A 23,730-nucleotide genomic window follows, 5' to 3' on the forward strand; every position below is an offset into this window, starting at 1 on the left:
GTATTGATTGGCTGACTTTAAGTCCACGAATTATTAAAGACCATTTTGTTCCTCGTGTTTTCTCTTACGGGAGCACCGAACGTCCACTGTACACCTGGTGGCCGTCTGCGGTATTCACAAAGTCAATATTCTGAGGTTTAACCTCGGATAAAAGTTTCTTTAACAATCTAACAACAGGAGAATCTTTGGTAATGCGGTATGCGCAATGAAACGTCTTGTGCAATACAGATTTACGGAATCAGCTCAGAGAATCTACGGAGCTCTGGATAATATTGGAAATGGGGAAAATCCAACATTGACACAAGTTATTGCACATGTATTTATTAAGAGCTTGAAGAAACATCCGCGTATCTTATCTCTAGTGATATGAACATACGCAAGGTACCGAAGCCTCCGTTGCTAGCTTAGGCGTGTCGAACTAATATCTAAATACAATCTTCGGCGTGAATCCAGTCGGATATACCGTAATGGTAAAGTCCGCTCTAGGCTAGCACTCGGTCGGGTTTGGCAACTTCGGCATTGCGTTTCGGGTTGCGATTCATTCGCATGTATTGTATTTCCGAGTCGAGTGCGTACTTTTACGGCTTCGTAGGTAATCGGTAGATTTCTGCACAAGCATCCTCGTGACACGGCATTGCGGTGGAAGGTGCACGCGGCGCATGTTGGGGGCCGCAATCGACGCCACGACCACGAGCTCACCAACTACCACGACCAAATCTACATAGTTCTAGCCCACGCGAGGCAGCGCGAGGCCAGCCACGAGCCAGCCCAGCTATATCCACGTCGTTCTCTCCGCAGGCGTACGAACGCACAGTTTGTTCAACGGTATCCCCGTGGCTCTCGAACCGCCAACGTAAATTCTTCCGCTCGGCTTCCAGACCAAGCCAACAGTCGATGCCTGAATCGCGACTGATACCGTGTGCCATCAAGTGATTTCATACAGTAAAAAGTGTTCTCGCTTTCGATTAAAACCCGATTCTTCACTCATCCGTCTCCGTGCAATTTCCGCAACTTGCTGGTGACAAAGATTTTCAATCACTTTGGAGGATCGGTCACCCCAGGCTTCTACTTTGGTGATACAATTTCAGCTGGTGAGTAGCACGATCATTTACGTTGTCAAGGCTGCTTGCCTACGGTCAAGATTTTCTTGGCAGCTTTGGTTACCCGTTACGTCATTGTTGCCGGAAGACGGCATCTAACTTAGAGTTGGATAACCGAATACCTGACGTTCTTTGACCACGCGATGTACGCATCGCATTAGGATCACGATTTGCAAATTAAACAGCTGTGTATGAAATGTCTGGCTGAAATTAATTAATACGTTGCAAAGTTCCTGAATAACTGTCTAGAGAGTGATTCTATATCGCGTTTTGGTTTTCTCAACTATCAATAACCTGCGGTAGTCTATGATGTCATTTTACTCCAGCAGTTACTTGGTCTTTTAGAGTTTGGTACACTACCATGTATCCCTTTGGTACGCGTGAATTCATCAAATAGTTCAAAATCTCACCCAACCTGATCTTACGTAGGTATTGACGAAGGTAGCCGAGAGTTATCAGCTCTCAACCTATCCAAAATCCTTCGTACAACATTAAACTATTTTAGCATCAACGATGTAATTTCACAGTGAATATAGTAGTACAATGAGACATCTAGAGCAGACGAGCCATTGCCTCCACTTAATGGTACCAAAAGGATGTTTGTCGTGATTACGCAGAGAGGACATTAGATGTAGTGTCGTTAATTAATAACACCAACTGACAAAATTACTTCGATCGTCTATCACGTGGTTCTTCATGATGGGAAAATCGTTGTTTTTCAGTCATCACAGTTATTGGAAATTTTGTTTAGCTTATGGAATGCCCGTATCTCGGCAGTTGGACCTGTTTGTTTTCCACGTTCATATCAGTGACCACTGTAATATATTTTCGTGTATATGAGTTAGATCAGTGATGGTAGCCGCTGAACATTCGGTGTCAACAAACTGTGGGTAATTACCGTGGCGTCGTCGCTGTTGCTCCTTAAATAACAGGAACCTTTGCCCCCATTTGATGGTGTTCAAACCGTCATTACCGCTACAGAATTTACTGGCTGTACAGACTAAATCTTTTACTTTGTGCCTATGGCAGTATCGGAGAATGGGATGTTATGTAAGCAGTTGACCTTGGTAGACGGTCAGCTGTTTGAGCTCCAGCTTAAACCAGCACGTCTTACTGAGTGAGGATTTTCTCCACTTGCTTTGACAAGGTGGAACTCGGCACGAACTCTCCCCACCGAGAAATCTCGGTTCTCTGCATATCATTTTGACCTTGAATCATAATTGGCATAATGCCACGTAACAATCACGGTGACGTGTACGTTTATAAATTGCCAAATCTCTTCGTGAACTGCGATTAGAATCGACAGTGAACCTTGAGTTTTGCCCTATACGGTGCTACGTGTGATCATATTACTTATTGTATATAACGAATGAACAACGTAAGAGTACAAAGCCCTTGGTTTTCTGCTTAGCTGTCTCTAAGAGTGAGGAAAACAGGACTCCTCGCTTATGGGACATTCGCACCCTTCGCGGGAGTATCGATTGTAATTTGTTCGTATAGTTGACAGCAAATGAAACCGTGTTTCCGGATTCTGCGGGTCGATGTTAAGGCACGTGGAGCCAACAACGCGGCTGGCACGTATTTCCATCAGGCCTGGTAGCGACTGCTTGCGATCAAATCGATAGTTGGACTCGAAGTAAGAGCGAGAGGAACGGTATTATGCAAGGTGCCAGTCCGTCCGCGGCAAACGTGAACAGCTGACCTACGTTAGTTTTCTGTTGTACAGTTTCAAATAAATTTAACATTCAATCCTATACTCTTCGTCGATTTTCTACGGTTTTGAATTTTCCACTGTGCAAACGAAAAAATATCTTACCTCGAGGTAAGTCACGGGGTTAAACTTTTGCGCTCAACGTGTGCAAAAAGCAATATCAGGCGAGAGAGATCAAATTAGCAATTCCAGTACAAACGATTCCTCTTTGGCGTTCTTTGGCTTAGCCATTATGTTCACGAGTGAACACTTCAACCATCAAGACAAATAATCCGAATCTCCAGGAGACTTTATTCATTGCACTTTCACTAGTTACACGACGAGGTCAGACCTTTCTCCAGCGATATTTCTCTTATTTCTGTTATATTACAACGGTATGGATTCTAAGCACTTGGACAGTTCAAGGCTGAACAATTTCCGTGCAACATTGACGTTGACAGAGGTGAAATGTTGAGTGTATCGCTGTTGAAAACTCATCAGATTTATTCGTACCGATCAAAATGAGAAGATTGTGAAACATTCTACGACCATTTGTGTTTCACTATCCAGCAATTGACCGGTACAAATGAATTTGATGATGTGCAGGTTTGTACGATGTTGATAATCATGGTACATTAGTACCACATTTGAAACTTATCCAAATAAACATCGTTCAAGTGCTTTGCAATCAATCCGGTAATAGAACGGCGCGTCTATTCGGTTGATCTACATGATAAATTGGTTAGATCCATGCGCAGTCGATGTTGCAGACGGTTTGAAGATCGGTAAAGAAATTTGCTGCTGACCGATGAACGACGACTCGGTATTAATACGAGATTCAGAGTCAAACCATCGCTCGGTTTGTTGTGCTTACATGTATGTTAATGTACCCCTCTACTTTAGCTCGTTACGTCATTTTCGATCTTTACACACTAACGAGTGTGCCGTTCTCTCCAGAGATGTCTCTGCTAATGCTCATTGCCACAACGGCGCCGAAATATCATTTCGTCACTCCATTCATGTTAGCATTTGAAATTCAACACTCGCCTTCGTCAGAAGTGCGTCAATCGAACGCGCAATGATTCCAGTGAACCCAAATCCATCAATGAAATAGGCACTGGAAGGTCCACCGATTACTCGTCTTGATAAGACCTAGATTCGAAATTCATATGACTGCAAAAATAGATGTTTCGTCAGTGTCTGAATTTCATTTAAGGAAATCCTATGATGCTACGAGCTTACCTTTCGTTGTGAACCTTTCTGTTCGAGATGCTGACATAACTTTTCAATTCGACTTGGGGAACCCTCAAAGCATATTGTAAACTGCTTTAGAGCCATTATAACCAGCTCCTCGCCCACCTACTTGAGGATTTTATGTTCTCCGCCTTCAAGGATACTATTGTAAATGCAGTAGTATTCCCGTTCAGCCGCAGCTCAGACGGAAAAGACAAGAATGCCGTGGCATTGGTGATTCAGTAGCAGCAACGATATTGCGTAATTATTGCGATCCCGTGGAGAGAATCTCATTGACAAACTACCACGACCTTGGAATATTCGATCTCGTAAACTGACATCCATTACGACGCTGGTCAGCTTTGTGGGGTAGAAACGAGTGACTCGGAGAGTTCATAAAAATTCAGTAACGTATTTATGTGTTATTTCAATATTAATGAATGGATTTTGGATTGTAGATGTTAATGCAAAACGCAGAACTTTCCAGTAATTCCATCTAATCAAGCAGAAACATTACGCTGCACGTAACACACAAAGGTTGCGAGAAAGGCATAATGGGGCTTCGGAGGTCTGAATCAAGGAGCATCCAACATTAACAGTCGGTATTGCTATGCTTACCAAGTGACTTTGGGGTTACATAACCATAGATGCCGCGTTCAGATTGCTGTTCGTAGAATGAATCGGGAAAATGAATCCTTTGTAATTCTTCTGAAACTATCGAAATAGAGAAAGACAATAATCACATCTGCATGTTTGAACGATTTGCACGTTAAGTATTTCATAATATATACGATTTTCAACGAATGACTGTGCTATGAGGATCGTGAATAGCGCGATGACTTCATTCCTTTAAAATCACGGCACTGCTTCTCTATTTTCAGAGGGTAAAACGACAGCTGTATACTTACACGTCGTGATGAGAAAAACTTGAGGTGTAGAACATATCTCGAATCCATCAATATCCTAAAATTTATCACGTATTTTGAAGGAGAAATTTAGGATAAGATTTAATTTATCTTTTCGTTTATTGGTTTCGGAAAGTTTTCAGTCCAGTCCTGTAGTATCCAACTCTGCATTAGTAGAATCTCTTGTATTGTCACGTCTTGTTATTTGTCATTATTAGTCGAGTGGAATCAAAAATTATAAAGTTTCGGCGCTGGGCTCATCTAGCTTGCAGGATGTCGGATTACTTATTTTCTGCGTTTTTTTCGTTCGCCAACTAAGAGCATTGACTCGAAAAAATCACCGAGTTCTCAAGTCTAGAAAGAAAACTATAAACAATTTATCCAGATATTTGTCCTTACCTTCGGAAAATAAATTGTAAAATAAATTGTCAGTAGAATACCTGATCATGACCTATTCAACAAAGTATAACACCATCTCCAGAATCCTCACGCCCACGACAAGTACTTGAATCCGTCATCAGATATATGACGACATAAGTATAGAAACAGATTGCTCAACAACTGTAGAAATTTCATTACCCTTGTGAAAGTAACTTTGAGTCGAGTAACCGAACAAACCCAACGCTTCCTCCCGCACGGCAATTTCAGCTGATGCAAAGACGGCTCCGTAGCTCGCGATTTTATTGCTTTGTAATAGGTAAGCTATGTGACGTGGATCACGTGTCAATTGCTCGGACGCCAAATGCCAGAGCCCAGCCTCGATGTTGCTTTCGAGGGCTGCAATCATCCGATGGAAACATCGATTCTAACGGATGAGGATTGGAACAGTGATCCGATTATGGATCTGGTCGAGCAGAACCATTTCTATCCTGGTACGTATGGCCGTAACCTGCATCCTGGCGCACGTCTTGTTCCGTCACAGCGTTGTAGGCGCGTGCCGAAGTGCTACCTGGCTAGAGAAAGTGCCCGAAGCACAAACGGCGGCGTAAAAGAAAATACAGGTTCATGTTGGCCTAGTGTAGATCAAAGCGCCCACGCAATACGCGTCGATGTCTCCGGACGTGCAAAATACCACGAAGAAGAATGTGCAAATGTAACGGTGGCCACACGCTCCCCTATTAATCGGTATCAAACTTCCTGGCTTTGCGGTCATCGGGCCAAGGTCGCAACGCCAGTTGTACCAGAACCGGGAATTCACCGCGCTGACATTCGATTGCTCACCTAACTGGGACGACGTCACTGCAGATTGCTCAGTAGCTGCGGACTGGGACCTAATTTCGATGGATCGGTCGGGGTCTTTGTAATCTTATGAACGCCGAAAGTCGATCCGTTTGTTTTTCATCAATCGGTACGTGGGCGGGTAATCACCGAAATTAATGGGGATCGATGATTTTGTAATCGTTACCGTAAGTCAATCCGAATAAAGTCCAGATGGTCAGTTCGGGCGTCGAACTTGATATCGGAGCTGCAGAGGTACATCGCAGTAACGGGTCTTAATCACCTGAGTTCTGGTGAATTGTCCAAGTAGCCAGAGGCCTGCCACTCTTCATGCGTAGACACAAGCCTGTTATGTTTCCTACTCAAATCCGTTGTACCGAGACAGTGCATTAGTGATCGCATTATCGTATTTATGTTTCAAAATATCAGCTGAGTATCTGAGATACTCAACAAGTTGTGGTTCGTGGTTCGGCACACGTAGTCACTCAAAAGGCTGGCATTGGTTATTTGGCATTATTAAAAACTTTTTATTCAAGTCACGGTTACGATGCTCGAGTTCGAATAACGAAAGTCGATAAATATTACTTTTATTAGACGGAATTCCTTTCGATTTCTATACGCCAAATATTTTTCTACCTTCGTTAAATCACGCCTAAAACGTTTTCACATTTTTCAATAAATTATAATATACGTTTTCTCGCGATCTGTATCGGCCAAGCCGATGAAGTCATTTTTATCGTGTAATACGCACCGGTGATTACAAATCTTTACTGGGATTTTTTGTATTATCTACAACGTTGGTATTTTGCCCTAATTTGCCCAACTCACCGGATAGGTTGAGTCCATATACTCAATTTCCGGTCATTATAACCGAAGTGTACTGATATTGCCATTCAATACCAAAACGTGTCAATCGAAAAACATTCGGGCGAACTAAGAAAACAGTCGGTCACATGTTGATCGAAATTATTTATTTTTATTCCGAGTTCAATTTTTCAAACAGTGAAAATTCATGACTGAGTCACGAAAGATTGAAGCATTTTTTGGAATCGAGGAAACCGCATCGGTTTTTGATAAAATCTCTTATCTTAACTTTGTGGGTCTTCTCTCTCCTTCCGGAAATTTGAAGCTGCACGATAAGAACCTAATAGGACAAGTATGGCTAGAATAGTACCTCAAGGTTTTGGCTACACAGGCTTGGCTTATTGTTTCGAAAGAAAGCATAGTACCTAATCATTGTTTCGTGAAGAACATTGCAGTTTGGTAAGTTTTGTGCGAAATTTGTACGGTAAATAATCATTATATCCGGTGCTCACGATATTGTGATAGCGTATAACCAAATACGGCAAAAACCTTGGTCTTACGAGTATCATGTATGACGAAGCGAGAACATTGTTTGAAATTTCATTGACGCATAATCTGATAACTGCTGAGCTAATTACAGGAAAACCCATAATTGCATGAATGAGAATTTGTAATAAGTTTTTATTTGAAATATGCATTTATATAAATGTAAAGAATGATTCATTCTAATGGATCGAAAGTTGTCATTATCCAAAATATTCTCTACATAACGCATTGTACTCAAGAGACAATCCTAAGATTCCATAACGAGAAATAGTAATGTTCTTTGATGGAAAAATTGTTCTGCTCATTCATCAACAATTTCTCGTATCGTATAAAAGTTTTGTCATCTGTATAGAGAATCGATGTCCTCGATCAGCGACACGGCTCATACTGCAACTGCGGTAATTATCGGATAAATTTCCGCAAGTGAATGAAGAAATCCTTTAACAGCTTGCCGTAGACATTTCTTTTTTCACAAGTTTTATATTTTTTGCATCTTACGGACATCACGGACGTCAGCGATTCGCATTGAGAAAAATTATCCATATAGATAGATATGTATAAATATGCAATATACGGATAAAATTTGTGAAATGATGTAAGCTTTCATATACTGAATTATTCTAAACGCGTATTCCATTAAATGAGTATTCATATTATACACGTTGCGTATAATGATTAGAAAATACAACCGTGTGATAAAATTTTTTCAATTATCTTGACGCTCGGTTTATTATTTATTTTTATTTTCTTGTTTAGAAAAGCGGAAGTTTCCTCACGGCTTATTTGCATTCGCTTATTCAGCATTACTAGAATCGAACGAACGGATAATGTTAATGTTACATTTCTTGGATGCGTGTGCTTCCTCAAACGATGTCACGATACTTTGTGACAGTCGAGGAAACCGCAGACCACTCGATTGCGAGGCAAGTACGCAAGCCATTCGCTCGTCATGCTGAAAGTCGCGTGCCCGCGGTGCCGGAGCGTCGACTTCTTCATTCCCAACATACTATAACGTGGACTTCTTTTCCCCGCAAATCTCGATATCAATTCGCAGAAAATAATCTCAACACTGCTCCGGCTCGCCGAGGATACGTCACAGCAAAACATAACAGAAACTCGTACATTAACGCTCTGGTGTGTGTGTGTGTGTGTGTGTGTCAATATCCATGAATGAATTTGTAATCGCGCTTACCCAATACGCGTCCGAATGATTCAAGGACAGGGTCGATGTCTGTATTTATTTACCGTTTCGCTGAGTTTTAGACCAGATGAGAAACCGAAGTATCTGTAATCGAGTTGCGACGTCATGATTCACGCGTCTCTTGGCCCGATTTACTGGCTTTCTCTAACCAGACTCGTACTGACCGGCAGGCACCTGTTCTGGGACCCCGTTGCAAATCAGGCCCTGAACTCTCGAGTGTCCCAAATCAAGGCCTCCTCAGCGACCGTTGAGGTCGTTGAAGACCAACCGTAATCCAGTTTCGACCATTCTTTGACTTTCATGACGCCGTAAGATCGAATTCGCTGGTTAGCGGCTACGTATTTGTATACTGTCTACGTGACTTTTGTCACCGTCAGTTATGAAATTAATGAAAATCAAATGCCTGCACCAACTAATTACTCATCGTGAATAATAAAAAGCAATTCTCATCCCGACGAATGATATCACGCTGTACAGGCATGTTAAATAGCTCGTCAAAAACTTGTCAAAGCGATCGGTCGTTTGGCCCAGGTGTTGATTGCCTCGATATGAGGTGTTTCTTTTCAGACAACCACTGAGCAGAAGAAAGAAATAAGACTCAGTTTCGATCAACGGACCATACAGAAGGGGTTCCGCACAGTGCCTAATGCATGGCGTTTCGACGTGAAAAAAAATGATCTACAAACCTTTGATCTGTCCTGATTCGCGATCGAGCGTTGGATCCAAATATCCATACGAGTCGTAACTCGATCGGCACGGATACAATAGCAGGTCAGTAACGCGTTTGCGAAGGCCGTACACTATGTTGCAAAAGACGATCCGTATACACACCGAATTCATAAGCGTTTCTCCGGGTTCTTCGGCTTGTGTGCGCGGATACCGTGTGACTGACTTAGGGGAATCACAGCGACTCGCGATGTCCTTTCGCGCTATTATTCACCTATACGTGTCGAGCCGCGTTCATTGTGGTTACCAGGTACATTTGTATTCAGGTGGAGGTTGGCACACGTTGGAACACGGCAACACACACCGGGCGCGTACGGCAGGTGTGAGATGCGTAGGAAGAATTACGACTCGAAGCCGATGCAGCGAACGTTACGGGTTCCGGAAATCGGTAGGACATTCATTCATGTTCGCGAGAGAGTTTGCCGGGTGGGTCAGTGCCCGAAATCAGGAACCAAACCCGGTACCGACTCCATGATCTGGGTCGGCCAAACGGCTCCGGACACCCGGAACGACTCTCACTCTCGCCTGCAGGTCGATCGACAGATCGATGGATCGATCCTGCTAGCCTTAGCCTTCGGGATCCGCCGGCGATCGTTTGCTCCCGCAAACGAAAATCGGCACGGGCAGGTCTCTCGAGCGACGGACTTTTTGACGATCCTGATCGCAGTCCGGATTTGAGAGAACCAAGTCGATGTCGCTTCGCTCCAGCTTCACTGCCAGAGTTCACAGCCTGGTCGATTACCGTCGTGACTCTCGATGACTCAGCTTCTGCGGCACGCTGCTGGGTCTCACTGAAATCGCCGACTCGAGCCGGCTCTGCTGGCGTCGCGAGCCTGTAACGCGAATCGCACGGGAACACCGTCGCGTCATCGAGTTACGTCACATGACGTCACTGAAATCGAGGTGGCTCTCATTGTCGGCCGCAGCTGAACGCTACGTGACTTGTGACCGCGTGCCTCGTGCGTGCTGCGGCGTTTTCTGTCTGCCTTAGTGCCTCGAGCACGCTTCCGATTGTGAGAGCACTCGCGGTGCTTCTATCTCGTTTGGGTACGTATCGATACGTTCGAATTACGTTTCTCCGGCGAAACCGATCGGTCCCAACCGTTACGTCCGTGACGTCCCAACTTCCTTCATCGTGTCTACAAGTTGTATTTATAACGTATGCTGCATACGTTTTATGTACATTCGATCGTGAGGCTAATTTGCAAATCCGATGCCCAATTGCTTCGGACTACGGAAAACAGAAAAAGGCGGACAGCAAGTGAAGTTTGAAGGAAAGAAGTTGAGGTTTTGCTACTGTAAATATATCCAGGAAAATCCAAAATGAATCTGGATCGACCTTTAAAGTGGTTGAGGAAAGATTTCTTACTTGTAGGCCGTTTACGTATGATACACGGAAATTCAGTCATTTCCTTTCTCGTATCGGGAGTAAAGATTGATTGACGTCATATCATGGTGGCAGATGAGAACGTCTTTTTTTCATTTGCGGTAAGATTACAGGGAATAACATAAGCTTTGATCATCCGATCTTTCAGATTTGTAATTTTCCAAGTTCTGTCATCAATATTTGCCGGCAGCTTAATTACACCTTTTCGGGGAACCTGCGAAAGCAGGTGACTAAAATTAAAACAGATTTAAGTATTTAATTTTGGTAAATGTTTACAGGGATTGTGATATCTTGTCTTTCTTTAAAGAAGAATCAAATTTTTGAGGGTCGCAAATAAAACGAGTAATCTGACCGCATAACAAATTGTTAATCTCTGAGGTTAGACACCGAATTAGGATTCTTCATTTGCCTCAAGCTGGGCGTGCAATGGCGAACGTAATGAAGACGCGTACCTATAATTCTTAAAAGAAAAAAAAACTCTTACCATCTAGTATGGCTGACCACATTTTGTGTCCATTAATTCCGTTGCATTATCCAAGAAATCACAGGATGAATTTCATTCGTACAATATGCAGCAGGGTATGGAATATTTCTCGTGATCGGTCAAACCGCAGCGAGTGGTTTGAAATGAGGAAGAATATCACAAATGCCATGTATGAGGCTTAATTTGTGTTGCCGTACTGAAAACGATTTGCATCAAGCGTTCGATAGCTGAGATCAATAAATCCCCGTCTCAGAATGTGGTCGGGCAAAATATCATTTCAGATTTTGGTTCAGCAACACCGCGGGTCAAGTTTAGATTCCAATCACGTTTTTCAAGCCTGTGCCACTGCTGGGCTAATGTTTTTTCAAGAAATAATAAAAAATATTTGAAATATTAATGTTACAAAAATTGTGTTTGTAAATATCGATTACGGCAATTTTTTATGCTAATGGTATAATCTAAGTGGTTTCCCAGGTGAAAAAAAAGTTTTCATCTAATCAAATAAATTCCTATGAAATTATGTATCGAATTTGACCTGATAAAGTTGTATGAAATTGTACTCTTATAATTTTGTGTAATTTTGTATAATTTCATATATTTTTATTCGAATTTGTAATATTTTATCCGAACATATGATTTAATCATATGACATTATGTCAAAGTTATGTTTTTTTTTTTATAGGCCATTTATTTATCGGCCATGTCTCAACTGTAAATTCGATGCCTTTGAAACTGGATCTTGGAAATTGACGAAGTAAAATAAAATCTCGATCGGCCTGTTACGGTGTTTGAGAAAAAAAAAAAAAATATTGTTCAGCAACCGCATCAGGAAACTTAGAAAGCTTGATGTAGACGAATATTCGAGCAGCGTGAAAACATGAGGATTTCAGGAATCCTCGATAAACCTTGATCGGCGCCAAGCCGTCTGCTCGTAATTCGAAATGGCGAAGATTAATTCGAGCCCCGAGGTGAATTGAAACGAGCTGATGCAATGATGGTCCGATCTTTTCATTACGACCAGTTCGGTGTCATTATAAACACCTTGATGCTGATGTGTTATTTTCCACATCGCCATATTCACAGGCAATTTGACACCGATATCTACTCAATAAGAACGCCGATGATTATTCGGCGTCTATGCATGTGAAGCACGTTAAGAATACGCATTTCACGTGACAGCATTTTCGATTAATTGGGTCATAAATCAGCGGGACTTTTTTCAAGCAACAATTTTCAACGACGGTTGTGCCAGCCTGACTGCAAGACGATCGCGACGCATCTTCTGAGTCAACATACTCATTTGATGTTCAGCCAATCTCGTCGCGGAACAAGCGATCAACCATTCGCCCGATCAATACCTATGACGAAATCTTTACTTTTCAGTTCTCCTTACGGTCACACAGGTGTGCAGAGGACCCAATCCAAGTCATATTTTCATTTTCCCGGTAGTGGTTCCAGGTATTAATAATCTAAAATCCGATGAGTCACTAATTCCTCAGCGTAAGAATTATTTGGCATGGTGAGAGAAACCGAATGGGGTAAATTTCCCGAAGTGACAAATCCGGAGTGTGTAGAATGCATTTGAGCTCTCGACGTCATTGATTGGAACAACCGATTCACGAAGCTGCAGTCTTAGGTTCGGCGGGTGCCTCAGGGCGGGAGTCTTGAATTGCTCCGAGATGAATGGAGACTTCGTAGAATCTATAACACGGTGAATCAACGCCTGTAAGAAGTAATAGAACTATTACGCCATGCGGCCTTTGAGTATGCCATGCTGACTCCAAACTAGGTACACGCTTAAAAGTTAATAACGTGGTGTTTTCGCCCGAACGCGAGATGAAAGTATACCTATGTGTTACATACGCTCTTCTGCAGAAAGGAGTGGCTCTATGACGTCCGAAATCGTTGTTTGATTTTACCCATGCATATCCTCGAGGAATCCCGGTATTTGCAAGCTACACGTCACTAGGTACGATTTCTTCCGGGTACGAGTATCAACGTACACTTACTTGCATTGTCTGTGCGTATATGGTTAGACACATTGGTTTTTCTCTCACTGATCAACCGTATCCAAACCTTCCTCCACGTCCGATATATTTTGCCAAATATCCCAGGTACTCGGAGAGGTTTGAAGGTGTCACCAGTGGAGGTACCTGAGTCTTGAGCAACGGTTTTTCGTACGTTGCACAACATCCCGCAACGTCATTGGGGAGAAATTTTTGTCGAATTCTTGAACCATGAATGTACGGGTTCAAATTTAATATGCAAGTCGCATTTACCACGATGCGGACATTTTTTCCGACATTCCACCGACGCGTGAAGCCAAAATTCAAAATCGTTTATTTTCTGTTATCAAACGTATATTAGTGTCTTGTTACGATCATAGAATTTTTGTTGAACCAAATAATGATCGATAAAAAATTGTTAATAATTTGGGACAACTAAAATTTAATTATAATAACGAAAGATTTATTTCACCATATCCAAATATACGTTTGTTGAAAATTAATAAACTCTTTTCTCCATGAAGATTCTATTTATCTGTTCATGTTTTCCGCTTGAAGATCTTTTCACCTTGTTAGGGAATCCAAGGAATATACGAGAATAGAACCAGACCGATCGTTCTGATAACGAGCCTGGCTAATAAACGCGAATCACAAGTGCGACCAGGCGAGGGGGCTCCGTTGATCGTGCCAACTGGATCAAAAAATACACGCTCCAAATGATGATTCGATCGAGGGTCAGTCATGCATTCGAACAAATAAAATCGTGTCTCGTAGCCCGGGGTGGTTGTTGTTAACCGGGAGTATATCGCGTCTGGAAGTGTACATTTTTCGTAATAAAAGCCCCTACGGACATCGGCCGAGACTGATGGAAAAATAAATATCTCAGAAAAACGTTCTACGTTAATTGCAACATGTGCGACACCCGAAAAATCGGTAAAATTCAATGAAAGAATCATCGTTCAGCAGCCACCAAGTGTTGCAAATAAATCGCTAGGTTTTTACCTAACTCTTCAATGACCAGAGTCTTATCTTGATACCGTATAAGCAAACTCCTGCGGTTTGACATAATTACTACAAGATGTTGACTGTTTTCATCAATACCTAAATTTTTCCTCAACGAGCTCAATACTTGGAATCAAACTTTTAGGGTTTTTTCGAAGCTTCATGCGACGTGGAAGTTCGATAACGGTTTTCCCAAAAGGCACAAGTAAGCCCGATTGGGGCTCACGGCAATCTCCAGACTGGATCGAAGGAGTTTCTCAAATTGGGCCGCATTCGCATACCGAGAAAATGCATTCTGATCAGGTATCACTCCACCTCGTGCGAAGAGAGAACAAGAGGATGCAAGAGGCAGGCTTTTGCCGCACCGAGTTCTCCCTGCATGTCCAACGATTGCGGGGGATCATTTCCTTCCGGTGAATCATCCTACGATCTTAACCTCTTAAGGTTCGACCGCGTCGCACGGTGTCCGATTACTGTCCCACGTGCGCACCTGCGCCTAGCACGATACGCATTCTTCGACCATCACACCATCACCGTCGTCCAGAAGTTCGCAGGCTCTTCCCGAGGGAGACGCTTATCTCTCCCCATGACGTCGGAGCAAGATGTTCGCGCTGCTCGGTACCTCTCCATTCACTTACGCGCACTGCCACCGACCCGAATGTCCCAAGGTTACCGGCTCAAGGTTATCCCTTCGGTTCTTCGTGTGCGTAACATCTGGGAATTTCCAACTGCTTTCCATGCAGGCTCGACTGGGTCATGCTTTTCGACAAGTATAATAATTATGCATTTGTGTGTTTCGCAGGAAATCTGACATGCAACTATCCTGTTTACTTGTCGGTTTCTTTCGTGTTTTTACGAGCAACGCGATGTTATATGTCGACGGTATAAGATAAGAGAGTAGTTCGGCTGGGTAAATTATTCTCACCTAGCTCTCGCCTTTGAGGTAATAACGATTCGGCCGGCCAAGACGGATGACTTGGTTAATTTGCCGAAAGTTAGCTGCCTCGAGTAATCAGTCCGCCAAAATAGTTAACCGGTTGACCGGCCAATCCTAAAAATTCAGAAAATCAACAAGCACGCAAACTTTTCACCTTTCGAATTCGAACTTTCAACTGGAACAAGTTTCAATTATATCAATTTGGTTATATGCCAATGCAAACTCAAAAGTATGATCAAGAGTATCGTTAGAGCATTACCGAGAAACGTGCGTTCAAAAAATTCGTAATAAGTAGGTGGAGGACAACGCTCACCTTTCGGACAGAAAGCTGAAGGTATGCCGGCAACTTCCTGAGGTCGCTTAGAGTCCCGCTACGACAATCAGCGTGGGGAATACGGATCTGTAAAATGTTCCATACCCGTCGACAACGGTGAGTCGTTGAGTATATCTGCAGATACCGGTGCATGAACGCAGGTTCCGCGACGCCCACGAACGAGCGGTTTTAACTTGACTCTCCTGAATCGCCTGTATGCTCTTTAATTCAGGGATCATAAATATATATGTATTTTTACCCTTGCTTTCAAATTCTTGAGATTAATGGAGTCTGAGGCATTCGATCCTTGGAATTGTCTCGAAGATGAGTTCCGATGATGTACTTTTTTAGACATTCGTGACCCGACGACAAGAGATCGAAAATAAAGATTGTTCCTCGTGGGAATTACAGGAAAAAATCACAGGAAAAACTTTGTGTGTGCATAAACCGAGTGAATTGCCCGCTTGCACTCTCTTACGATCATGTAACTTCACCGCAGAGGATCAAGACCTGTTGATCCGGCTGAAGGCATGGAATTTCCGACAATTCTGCAATACCATTTTCGATCGTAGTGTCAAAGCGACAAGACTCCGGAGTTGTATATTAATCACACGGCGTCATTGTAGCGGATATTGCCAGAAAATCATCTCGCGCGTATAACGAGTCTTGATTCCAAATCATTGTTCCAAGTCGTCGCGTTATTAGAGGCCGATTGTTTTGGTGGTTCGATCACCGGCTACGTATGCTACACGTACCTCTCTAGAGATCGGTGTCGATGAATTACGGAGAATTACATGGTGGATCGGTTTATTGCAGCGCAAAAAGATATATTATGAAGCGCGGATGTTGGGACATTCCTAAATACGTATCCTGTTTGACGTAACGTTTGTAATATGGAGCGCCTTAAGCCCGAAGTACAAAGTACTCGAGGCATTTTATCGGTGCGGTATTACACTGTATAAACAGCGGATGTGCGGAGAAGAATCGGGGTAAAATGAAAATCGGATCATTCTTTGCGGTTGATCGTAAGACGTCTCTTTTGGTATTGCACGTTCTCTTTGCATTCTCACTGTTCCACCTACTTCCGCCTGATGAGTGATTGAAACTTATCCTCGAAGTCTCAGAATTTATTGCTTCTTGGTTCTTCTTTGTTATTTATTTAATGAGCTCCGTTTCGCAATTGTAATCGTTGTGCACTGTTAGAAATGCGATGTTCAATATACCACCGAAAACATTAAAATAATATAGAAGTCCACACTATTTTGGTGTTAAATTTAAGACCACTTGGTGTCAAGAATCTAACGATTTACACCGATGACGTTTAATTTTACACCAATCGGTGTGTATGTTTACACATTCACGAATTGATTGAAAATGATGTATCTTAACGGTGGTTTCTGTTTTCAGACCGCACTGACGACACTTCTTGACTGTGAATTTCCTCATCCGAATAAGGTAAGAAACATTTTCATTTTCAATGCTCTCAATTATATGGATCAAATTGCGAAAGAGCACCGAGCACGACTGTATTATTAATGTTGAATGAAAGGAAAATTAAAAGAAACGGATTACGGTACGTGACGCAATCTTGACGATGTGCTTTAACAAATCGCACCGATGGGAACTGATCGTGAGCAGTAATTTCCTGCCAGAAATGTCAGCCTTCTCGGTATAACTCGATAATTTTCATTCAACTCGAATATGTTAATATTTCGCGTAGAGCGATGTACATATTTGCTTTAATAATCACTACATGTCCGGTGCTCGATTACATATTCGAAAAAAACGTTATGCGCGTGCTGTTTCGAATCAGGGATTCCGCTCACGCGTTCGGCTTGTGAGACTGAGGTGATTTCCATCCCCCCCGCATCGAGGGAGTCCCAATATAAACCATGACATAGTGTATTTATTACCGAACACATTATTCCCCTTCATGCTGTAATATGACGAATGTTAAGATAATTTTACGTCTACGCGTAACCGAGATTGACGATTCACCGGGAGTTCAAAGTTCTCCCGGCTTCCGTCACAGGACTCGTTCAGGCCGTAGCCTCAATCTGGGCTCACTGGCCGTCATCGTACCACGTCACTATCCCGGATGATTTATTATCTTCGCATATCACGATACTTGAGGAGTCAATTGCCGCTCCAGATTGAAGAGCACAGGAAAAATTATCGCGTAATCAGTTATCGCCGATCGAGGAAAAGAAAAAAACTTTCCGGTATCCTGTGAGCAGGACTTATCGCGAGACGATTAATCCGGGCACACCTGAAGCCGGCGATCTCGAGAGATTGAAAAACGGAAGCGGTTCCGTGGCCCGGTTTGACCCCGTGCAATTAGCTCGCTACGACGTTTTCGGCGAGAGGGCGTTGTTCCTGGAATTGTATGGAGAAAAATAAGGATACCGTCCAGACGCGGCGATCATTCCCATTGCCCTTAGAAACCGCAACGGGTTAACGTTCACATCCTCTTCTCCGCAGCCTCGCTAAGCTCTGCCGATTCACCGATGCCGTCAACTTTTTGGCCCCGTCGACGGCGCCTCGTCGAAGAGTCGGCATCCCGCCCCCGGAAACTGGCGTCTGTCCGCGACTCCAGACGGTGACCGGAATTACTCACTTCTATCGCGAACCAGGAGAATTTGCATCATAGTCGCCTAGACTCGAGATCGCTTCTTCCATACTTGGCCTTTTAAACGGCAAGTCTGACGATTCAATTGACACGGAACGCCGGAAACGGCTGTTCGTCACTCGGATAAAACTAGCAGCGGAGAATAAAAAAGTCGTTACGAGATACGTGCGTTCAAGCGGATTCGCGTTCTAAGACGGCGCGAAAAGTCGCGTAGTCCATTCCGCGGTTCATCTTTGCGATTGTGAAATACGGACGTTTCGCTGCTTCCCGATCGGTCATTGACGCGACGGTTGTTACCTCGATTAGGAAATTAAGAATTTCACACCAACGGTACGATGACAAACAAATTTTTAGATCGTTAAATATACGGGAAAACGATTGTTTCACCAGGCGGCAGAAGTTGGACGTCGCATGACGCATTGAATTCCTCAAAAAGTTTCGCTCGAAATGATCGAGAGGAGAAAAAAGGGAGCGAGACGCGTCAGCTCTGCAAAAATGCATTTTCTCATCCACTTCAGCGTGCACTAGACGAAGGTCGGAGTCAATTGATCGAAGTGATTCGTAAAAGCCCTGCGGTTTGCCACGGCGTGACCGGGTTACGCACACACATTCAACCTGCGTTGTGTGCGTTTCAACAAGTGGCGCCAAATAAAGGGTACGGTACGTACGTTTCTTGTCGGCAAAAAATTTTTCCCTACTGATTCACTTTGCCGCATGCCGTTAGAGATGTAAATACATACGTATAATGTACATACGGGCACCGTCTGGTTTTATTTTTAGCGCGTGATCCAGTGCTAAGGTATTGCAGGGAAAGTCTTGTCGCCGTTCAACGTATAAACCATGTTCCAAGATGGATATACCTACGTGAGCTAATTGCACCGAGGCAGATCCAACGTAGCGAAATTTTACCATACAAATTGCACTGAAAGTGTACGTGCCAAGTAACACGACGATTTAGATGAAATTATTTTTTTTCTTCATCGTACAAAACGAAACCAGATGTAATGGATGCGATTAACCGAAAATTGACTCTTTATAACGCATTCGAGATAAGCTTCATATTCCAAACAAATAACAGATTCCACATATTTCTCAAACGTAGTTATGATGTTATTAACGCCCGTAGCTGTTTAAGAGTGACGGTATATTGTGTTTCTTAACTCTCTTAATTGCCATATGATTGCCTTGTAATTATATACCGAAAAAAGTGAGAAAGAGGAGAAAAAAATTAAAAATGAAAAAGAACGAGAAAGGAAACGAGTGATAACGGTTCTTGTCATGTGACACCATCTGTATCTGAATTCGTTTCAATCATCGCGTGAAAACATTGTAAGAAAAAATCATCGCTTAATTAGTACAATTAAAAGTTGTACAAGCAAATGTATACAATGTGTTTGAAATCACTTCAACAGATTGTTTGTCATCTTTTTCTTTTCGTAAGTTGACGAAAAAGTTCTTTTCTTAAGTCAGGCGTGCTGCGAACGAAATCTTTCTTTCATTCAGAAATCTCTTTGCTTTGAAACGTACTTAAATGTAAGCAGAAATTTTTCCGAAAACCTGAAATCAAAACAGCTGTGAACAGATATCATTGAAGGAGTTGTCGTAATTTTTTATCGGCCAAATTGCAACGACTTTCTGAATACCAATAACGTATTTAATGCCGTAATATAGAATCTTGCGGTCATGTAAGTTGGAAACCTGTTACAATCCTTGTTTTCTTGAATTTTAGGTGACGATTTATGCAAAAACGTGTTCGAATCCGATAAGATTTATTTTCGTGATTTGCATAAATTGTATATTACATCAATAACGATTGGCGATTTCGTGCTTCTTTTTCTCTCTCTTCTTGTTCTTCGTCTTCTCCGATCGATTCACAAATTTATTTATTCGCAGAACTTAATTAATTTCCGTCAGCGATCAATAATTCTTTCGCTAAATGATCAAACAGGCGTGTAAAAGTTTTTTACAACTTTACCACTGTCTAAAACCAGAAACCCTGGTTAGCAACTGTTTTACTGCCAAGTTATGGCTCAGATTTAACAAAAAATTTGTATTCAACCCGGAACGACGATGAACTTCTGGTATTATGAATGAATTCGCACAAAACGTGCCGTCGTTTCTTTTGAGTATTCACGATACTTCCGTCGACCAGCAGGTAAGTTCTTTGAAAGCGAAAAACAATTCCTTGGAAAAACATCGTTGGTTCTTCGGATACAGGTAACTACTATGTTCGAAAACCATCATACTCGACCCATATTCAGAATCTAAGAAATACACAAGTCGAAGCGTCGAATGGCGGCGTTTAGGTTCTCGTTCGAAAATTCGCACGTAAATCTTCGTTCACACAAGCAGCCTACAGAGTCTAATCCCATTGTTTACCTGGTTCATCGGTTCAATCGTTCACGCACGCAATCTAAACAAGACGAGAGTCGAGTGTGATCCAAAGGCTTGTAGAATGGTTGCTAGTAAATCACGCGACGACTCGTTACTTTCAGTCGGTTGATGACGGTGATCGAGTGAAATTCCGGATCAACGATTTTACAAATCGCAAAATTTCCGGGCCGTTTTGGCGTCGCGTTGTCCAGTTTTCGTATGAAATATATACAAGGGGCTCTCCGCAGGCCCTAGAAAAAAGTGACAAGGCAGTCAGACAGCAGTTGTGATGATCGAAAAGTGAACAACGGAAACGCGAGAAACCGCGTCGAAATTGCGACCAAGTTCATTGACCGGTACTTGCTGTTAATTCGATGTAACATAATATTATAACGTTTGAAGTTCAGTGCGTTCGTTTACAGTCAGAGGTGAAAGTGAAGTGGAAGGTGAGTCGGTAAGTGATCATTGAAATGCCGCGATATGGTCAAACTCTGAACGAGACATGGCGTCTTTACTTTTATCCGTACTTCACCGCTCTCCAGCGGCACACAGGAACCATTATCGGAAGTGCGTCGCCACCAGTTAGTATATTTTGGTGAATTTCGATTACTCGGGACAGTTGGTATCGAGCTTGACGAAATGGTTGGATAATTCGGGCACGGTAACGTGGAAATAATTTGAAAACAACAAGTTGACAAGTTGGTTAGATTTCTAGATTGTTACAGCATCAAAGCTTTAAGATCTGACGATCTTTTGCCAAAATTTTAAACCTGAAAAATTTGACGTATTTCTCCCAAAACATGTGAGACTTTTTTCATGTTTATTTTTATTCGTAGATATCGCTAGATTTTTCGTTCGAGATTGAAAGATTTTTGAAAAAACGTTACGCGATTAGTATTTTATTTCTTCCCGTAATAGAGATTTCTTTTCCGAGGCATTCCGGACTTGTAAGAATTGATATTGTACCGAGTTTTTGTCTTGGAAGTTTACGATCGTTTCGTGTTGATATGATCCAGCGTTTTCTTAATTTCTCTGTAATTATCGTAAATTTTCAACGATCGATAAGCTGTAACAACTCAACACTCGAAATACTCGAGTCTAATTCATTAACGTGTCCGAATTACAAGTAAGCCTAAGAAGGAAGGTTGTTTTTCATGATGCGATTACAATTAGGTCTCGGAATCGGTATTTTTCCGATTTATTAAAATCGTAGGAGCGCTAAGCGAGCGAGTGAATGAACGAGATGTCGATGATTGCGATGAAACGCGGAGTGTGGAAAAAAAAAGACAATTGATGCATGATATTTATCGAGCTCGGTCATTCTCGTGAGAATCATTAACCGAATACTAGGGTAATTAGGCGGTCGGTGATAATTGTCTCACGCATACTACTCACGAGTCAAATTGGCTGGTCAGGTCTAAACGAGATACGATGTATAACCCTAAGCAAAATATTATGGTCACATGTGACTGGTTAAACGCTTACCTACAACCGCTGGAATTCATGTTTGATTGACTCGAGTTAAATGGTCGTTAAAATTTATTTGTTTGTATGACGAGTGTGCGGCGAAAATTATCCGCAGGTCACCTCGATTTTTCTCGAAAAATCAAAGCAATTATACAATTTAGCTTGTCAGACCGAGACACCGACGAGATATGATCTTTGATCGACCGAGATCTCGCTCGATCGAAGCTGACAGGCCGATGGACACCGCCTGAGCTGCGTTTGTTTTTCAAACGGACGGTTATGACAGATTTTCAAATAAAGAGTGACAAAAATACTTTCGAGACACAAAAAAATCTCACTAAATTTTCACCGCGTGACATGTGATCGGGCCAAACTGTCAGCGAAATAATTTCGGAGTCCCAGAGTCCCGAGGGGAGAGAAACGCTCGTCGAATTTCCGTACAACCTTACCCCGACGAATTTCCACCGATCGGACATTGGACACAACAAATGAAAATTGACTTTCCCGCTAAATTTCCGGATCGTCGCCCTCTTCATGCTGATTCGCGGTAAGCACGATTAATCTTCTCAATTCCTATCCTTTGAAGCGGTCGAATATAAAACCTGCAGCAGCTGAATCGATCTTCAAAGTCGATCGTCTAATCTGCCTAATCGTAACCTTTGGGCTGTTGGGCTGATTTTCGGGTATCACGAATTCGGAGTGGGATTATAATCGTTGTTAATCTGACGCTAAATTTAAAAAAATTCCATCGCATTCCATTGTACAATAACATTTTCAAAGCGCTGCGGTTAATGCGATTGAGTTGATTCCTGCAATCTGGAAAGAAAAACGGACTACGCTGGGATAGGGAGGAAAATTACCTGAGGTTTTCAGAGTGTTTGTAGGACGCTTTTATTACCTGGCCCATAATCCCACTCACCTCTTTTTTCTCGAACTGCCAATGCCCAAGGTTTTAACCCTTTGCGGATGCCAGCCACGGCCACTAGGCTAAAAATAATCGATGCAAGACTAATCGAATAATCGAGTCCAAGAAAATAATCGAACACGACTCGATTGAATCGGTAAAAATTAATCCTTTATTTCGCATTGTTTCGAAACGGAGAAAATTAAACGAAACTTTCGGAAATTTTAGTCCGTAGTAAGACTGACGGGAAAGTTTTTTCACAATGCATAGTTTCATTAAAAGTATTATTATATCAAGTAGGTACTTGGTAAGTAAAAAAATTATGTCAATTGATACTTTAATCACATAAATTGATATCGTAGTACGTCATTCATTGGAGTAAATAAGCAATTTCGATTGTGAGAAAGTATAATCGAATCGGTCGATTGATCGAGTTTGAATAATAAACGGTTATACTTTATTTATCGGAAGAAAATAATCGATTATTTTTGGTCATTCTTAACGGACGAAGCCGAGCATGGTACGTCTCGTAACTGTAAACAGAATCGGGCGACTGCCGACATGTCTCCGCAAAGGGTTAAGCCTAACTCAGGTATAACGAAACCTGACTAGTGAACCTGACATAATCCGATTATCCTAAAGTTTAACTAATTGCAGAATGGATAGAGTGACCCGGTGGTTACTCGACGTAATGATAAGTTTTAAAATTTACGACAGCTTGAACGCTCTAGAGCCCAATTGTCTGATCCTTGTGCAGTTTGGAAACGCTAAATCATACTAACATTCATTACCTGGACTATCTTTG

General features: G+C 42.3%; 1 protein-coding gene across 6 annotated transcripts in view; it reads left to right on the forward strand.

Annotated features, from left to right (window-relative positions):
* Positions 1 to 466: 466 nt before the first annotated feature.
* LOC107217867 overlaps positions 467 to 23,730 on the forward strand; it is a 41,529-nt gene continuing 18,265 nt past the window's right edge. The window contains exons 1-2 of one of the 6 annotated variants that reach the window (XM_046742981.1): positions 467 to 1,091; positions 16,960 to 17,007. Coding sequence is in view for 3 of the 6 variants with exons in the window: in XM_046742978.1 (XP_046598934.1) it covers positions 21,057 to 21,135 (79 nt within the window). In the remaining 3 variants the exon portion in view is untranslated. Of the gene's footprint in view, positions 1,092 to 16,959; positions 17,008 to 20,634; positions 21,136 to 21,194; positions 21,216 to 21,727; positions 22,569 to 23,730 lie in introns of those variants that run through there. The other 5 variants (XM_046742979.1, XM_046742980.1, XM_046742982.1 and 2 more) reach the window with 5 other exon arrangements.

The sequence above is a fragment of the Neodiprion lecontei genome, chromosome 6 (genome assembly GCF_021901455.1).
Source record: "Neodiprion lecontei isolate iyNeoLeco1 chromosome 6, iyNeoLeco1.1, whole genome shotgun sequence".
Classification (NCBI taxonomy): Eukaryota; Metazoa; Arthropoda; class Insecta; order Hymenoptera; family Diprionidae; genus Neodiprion; species Neodiprion lecontei.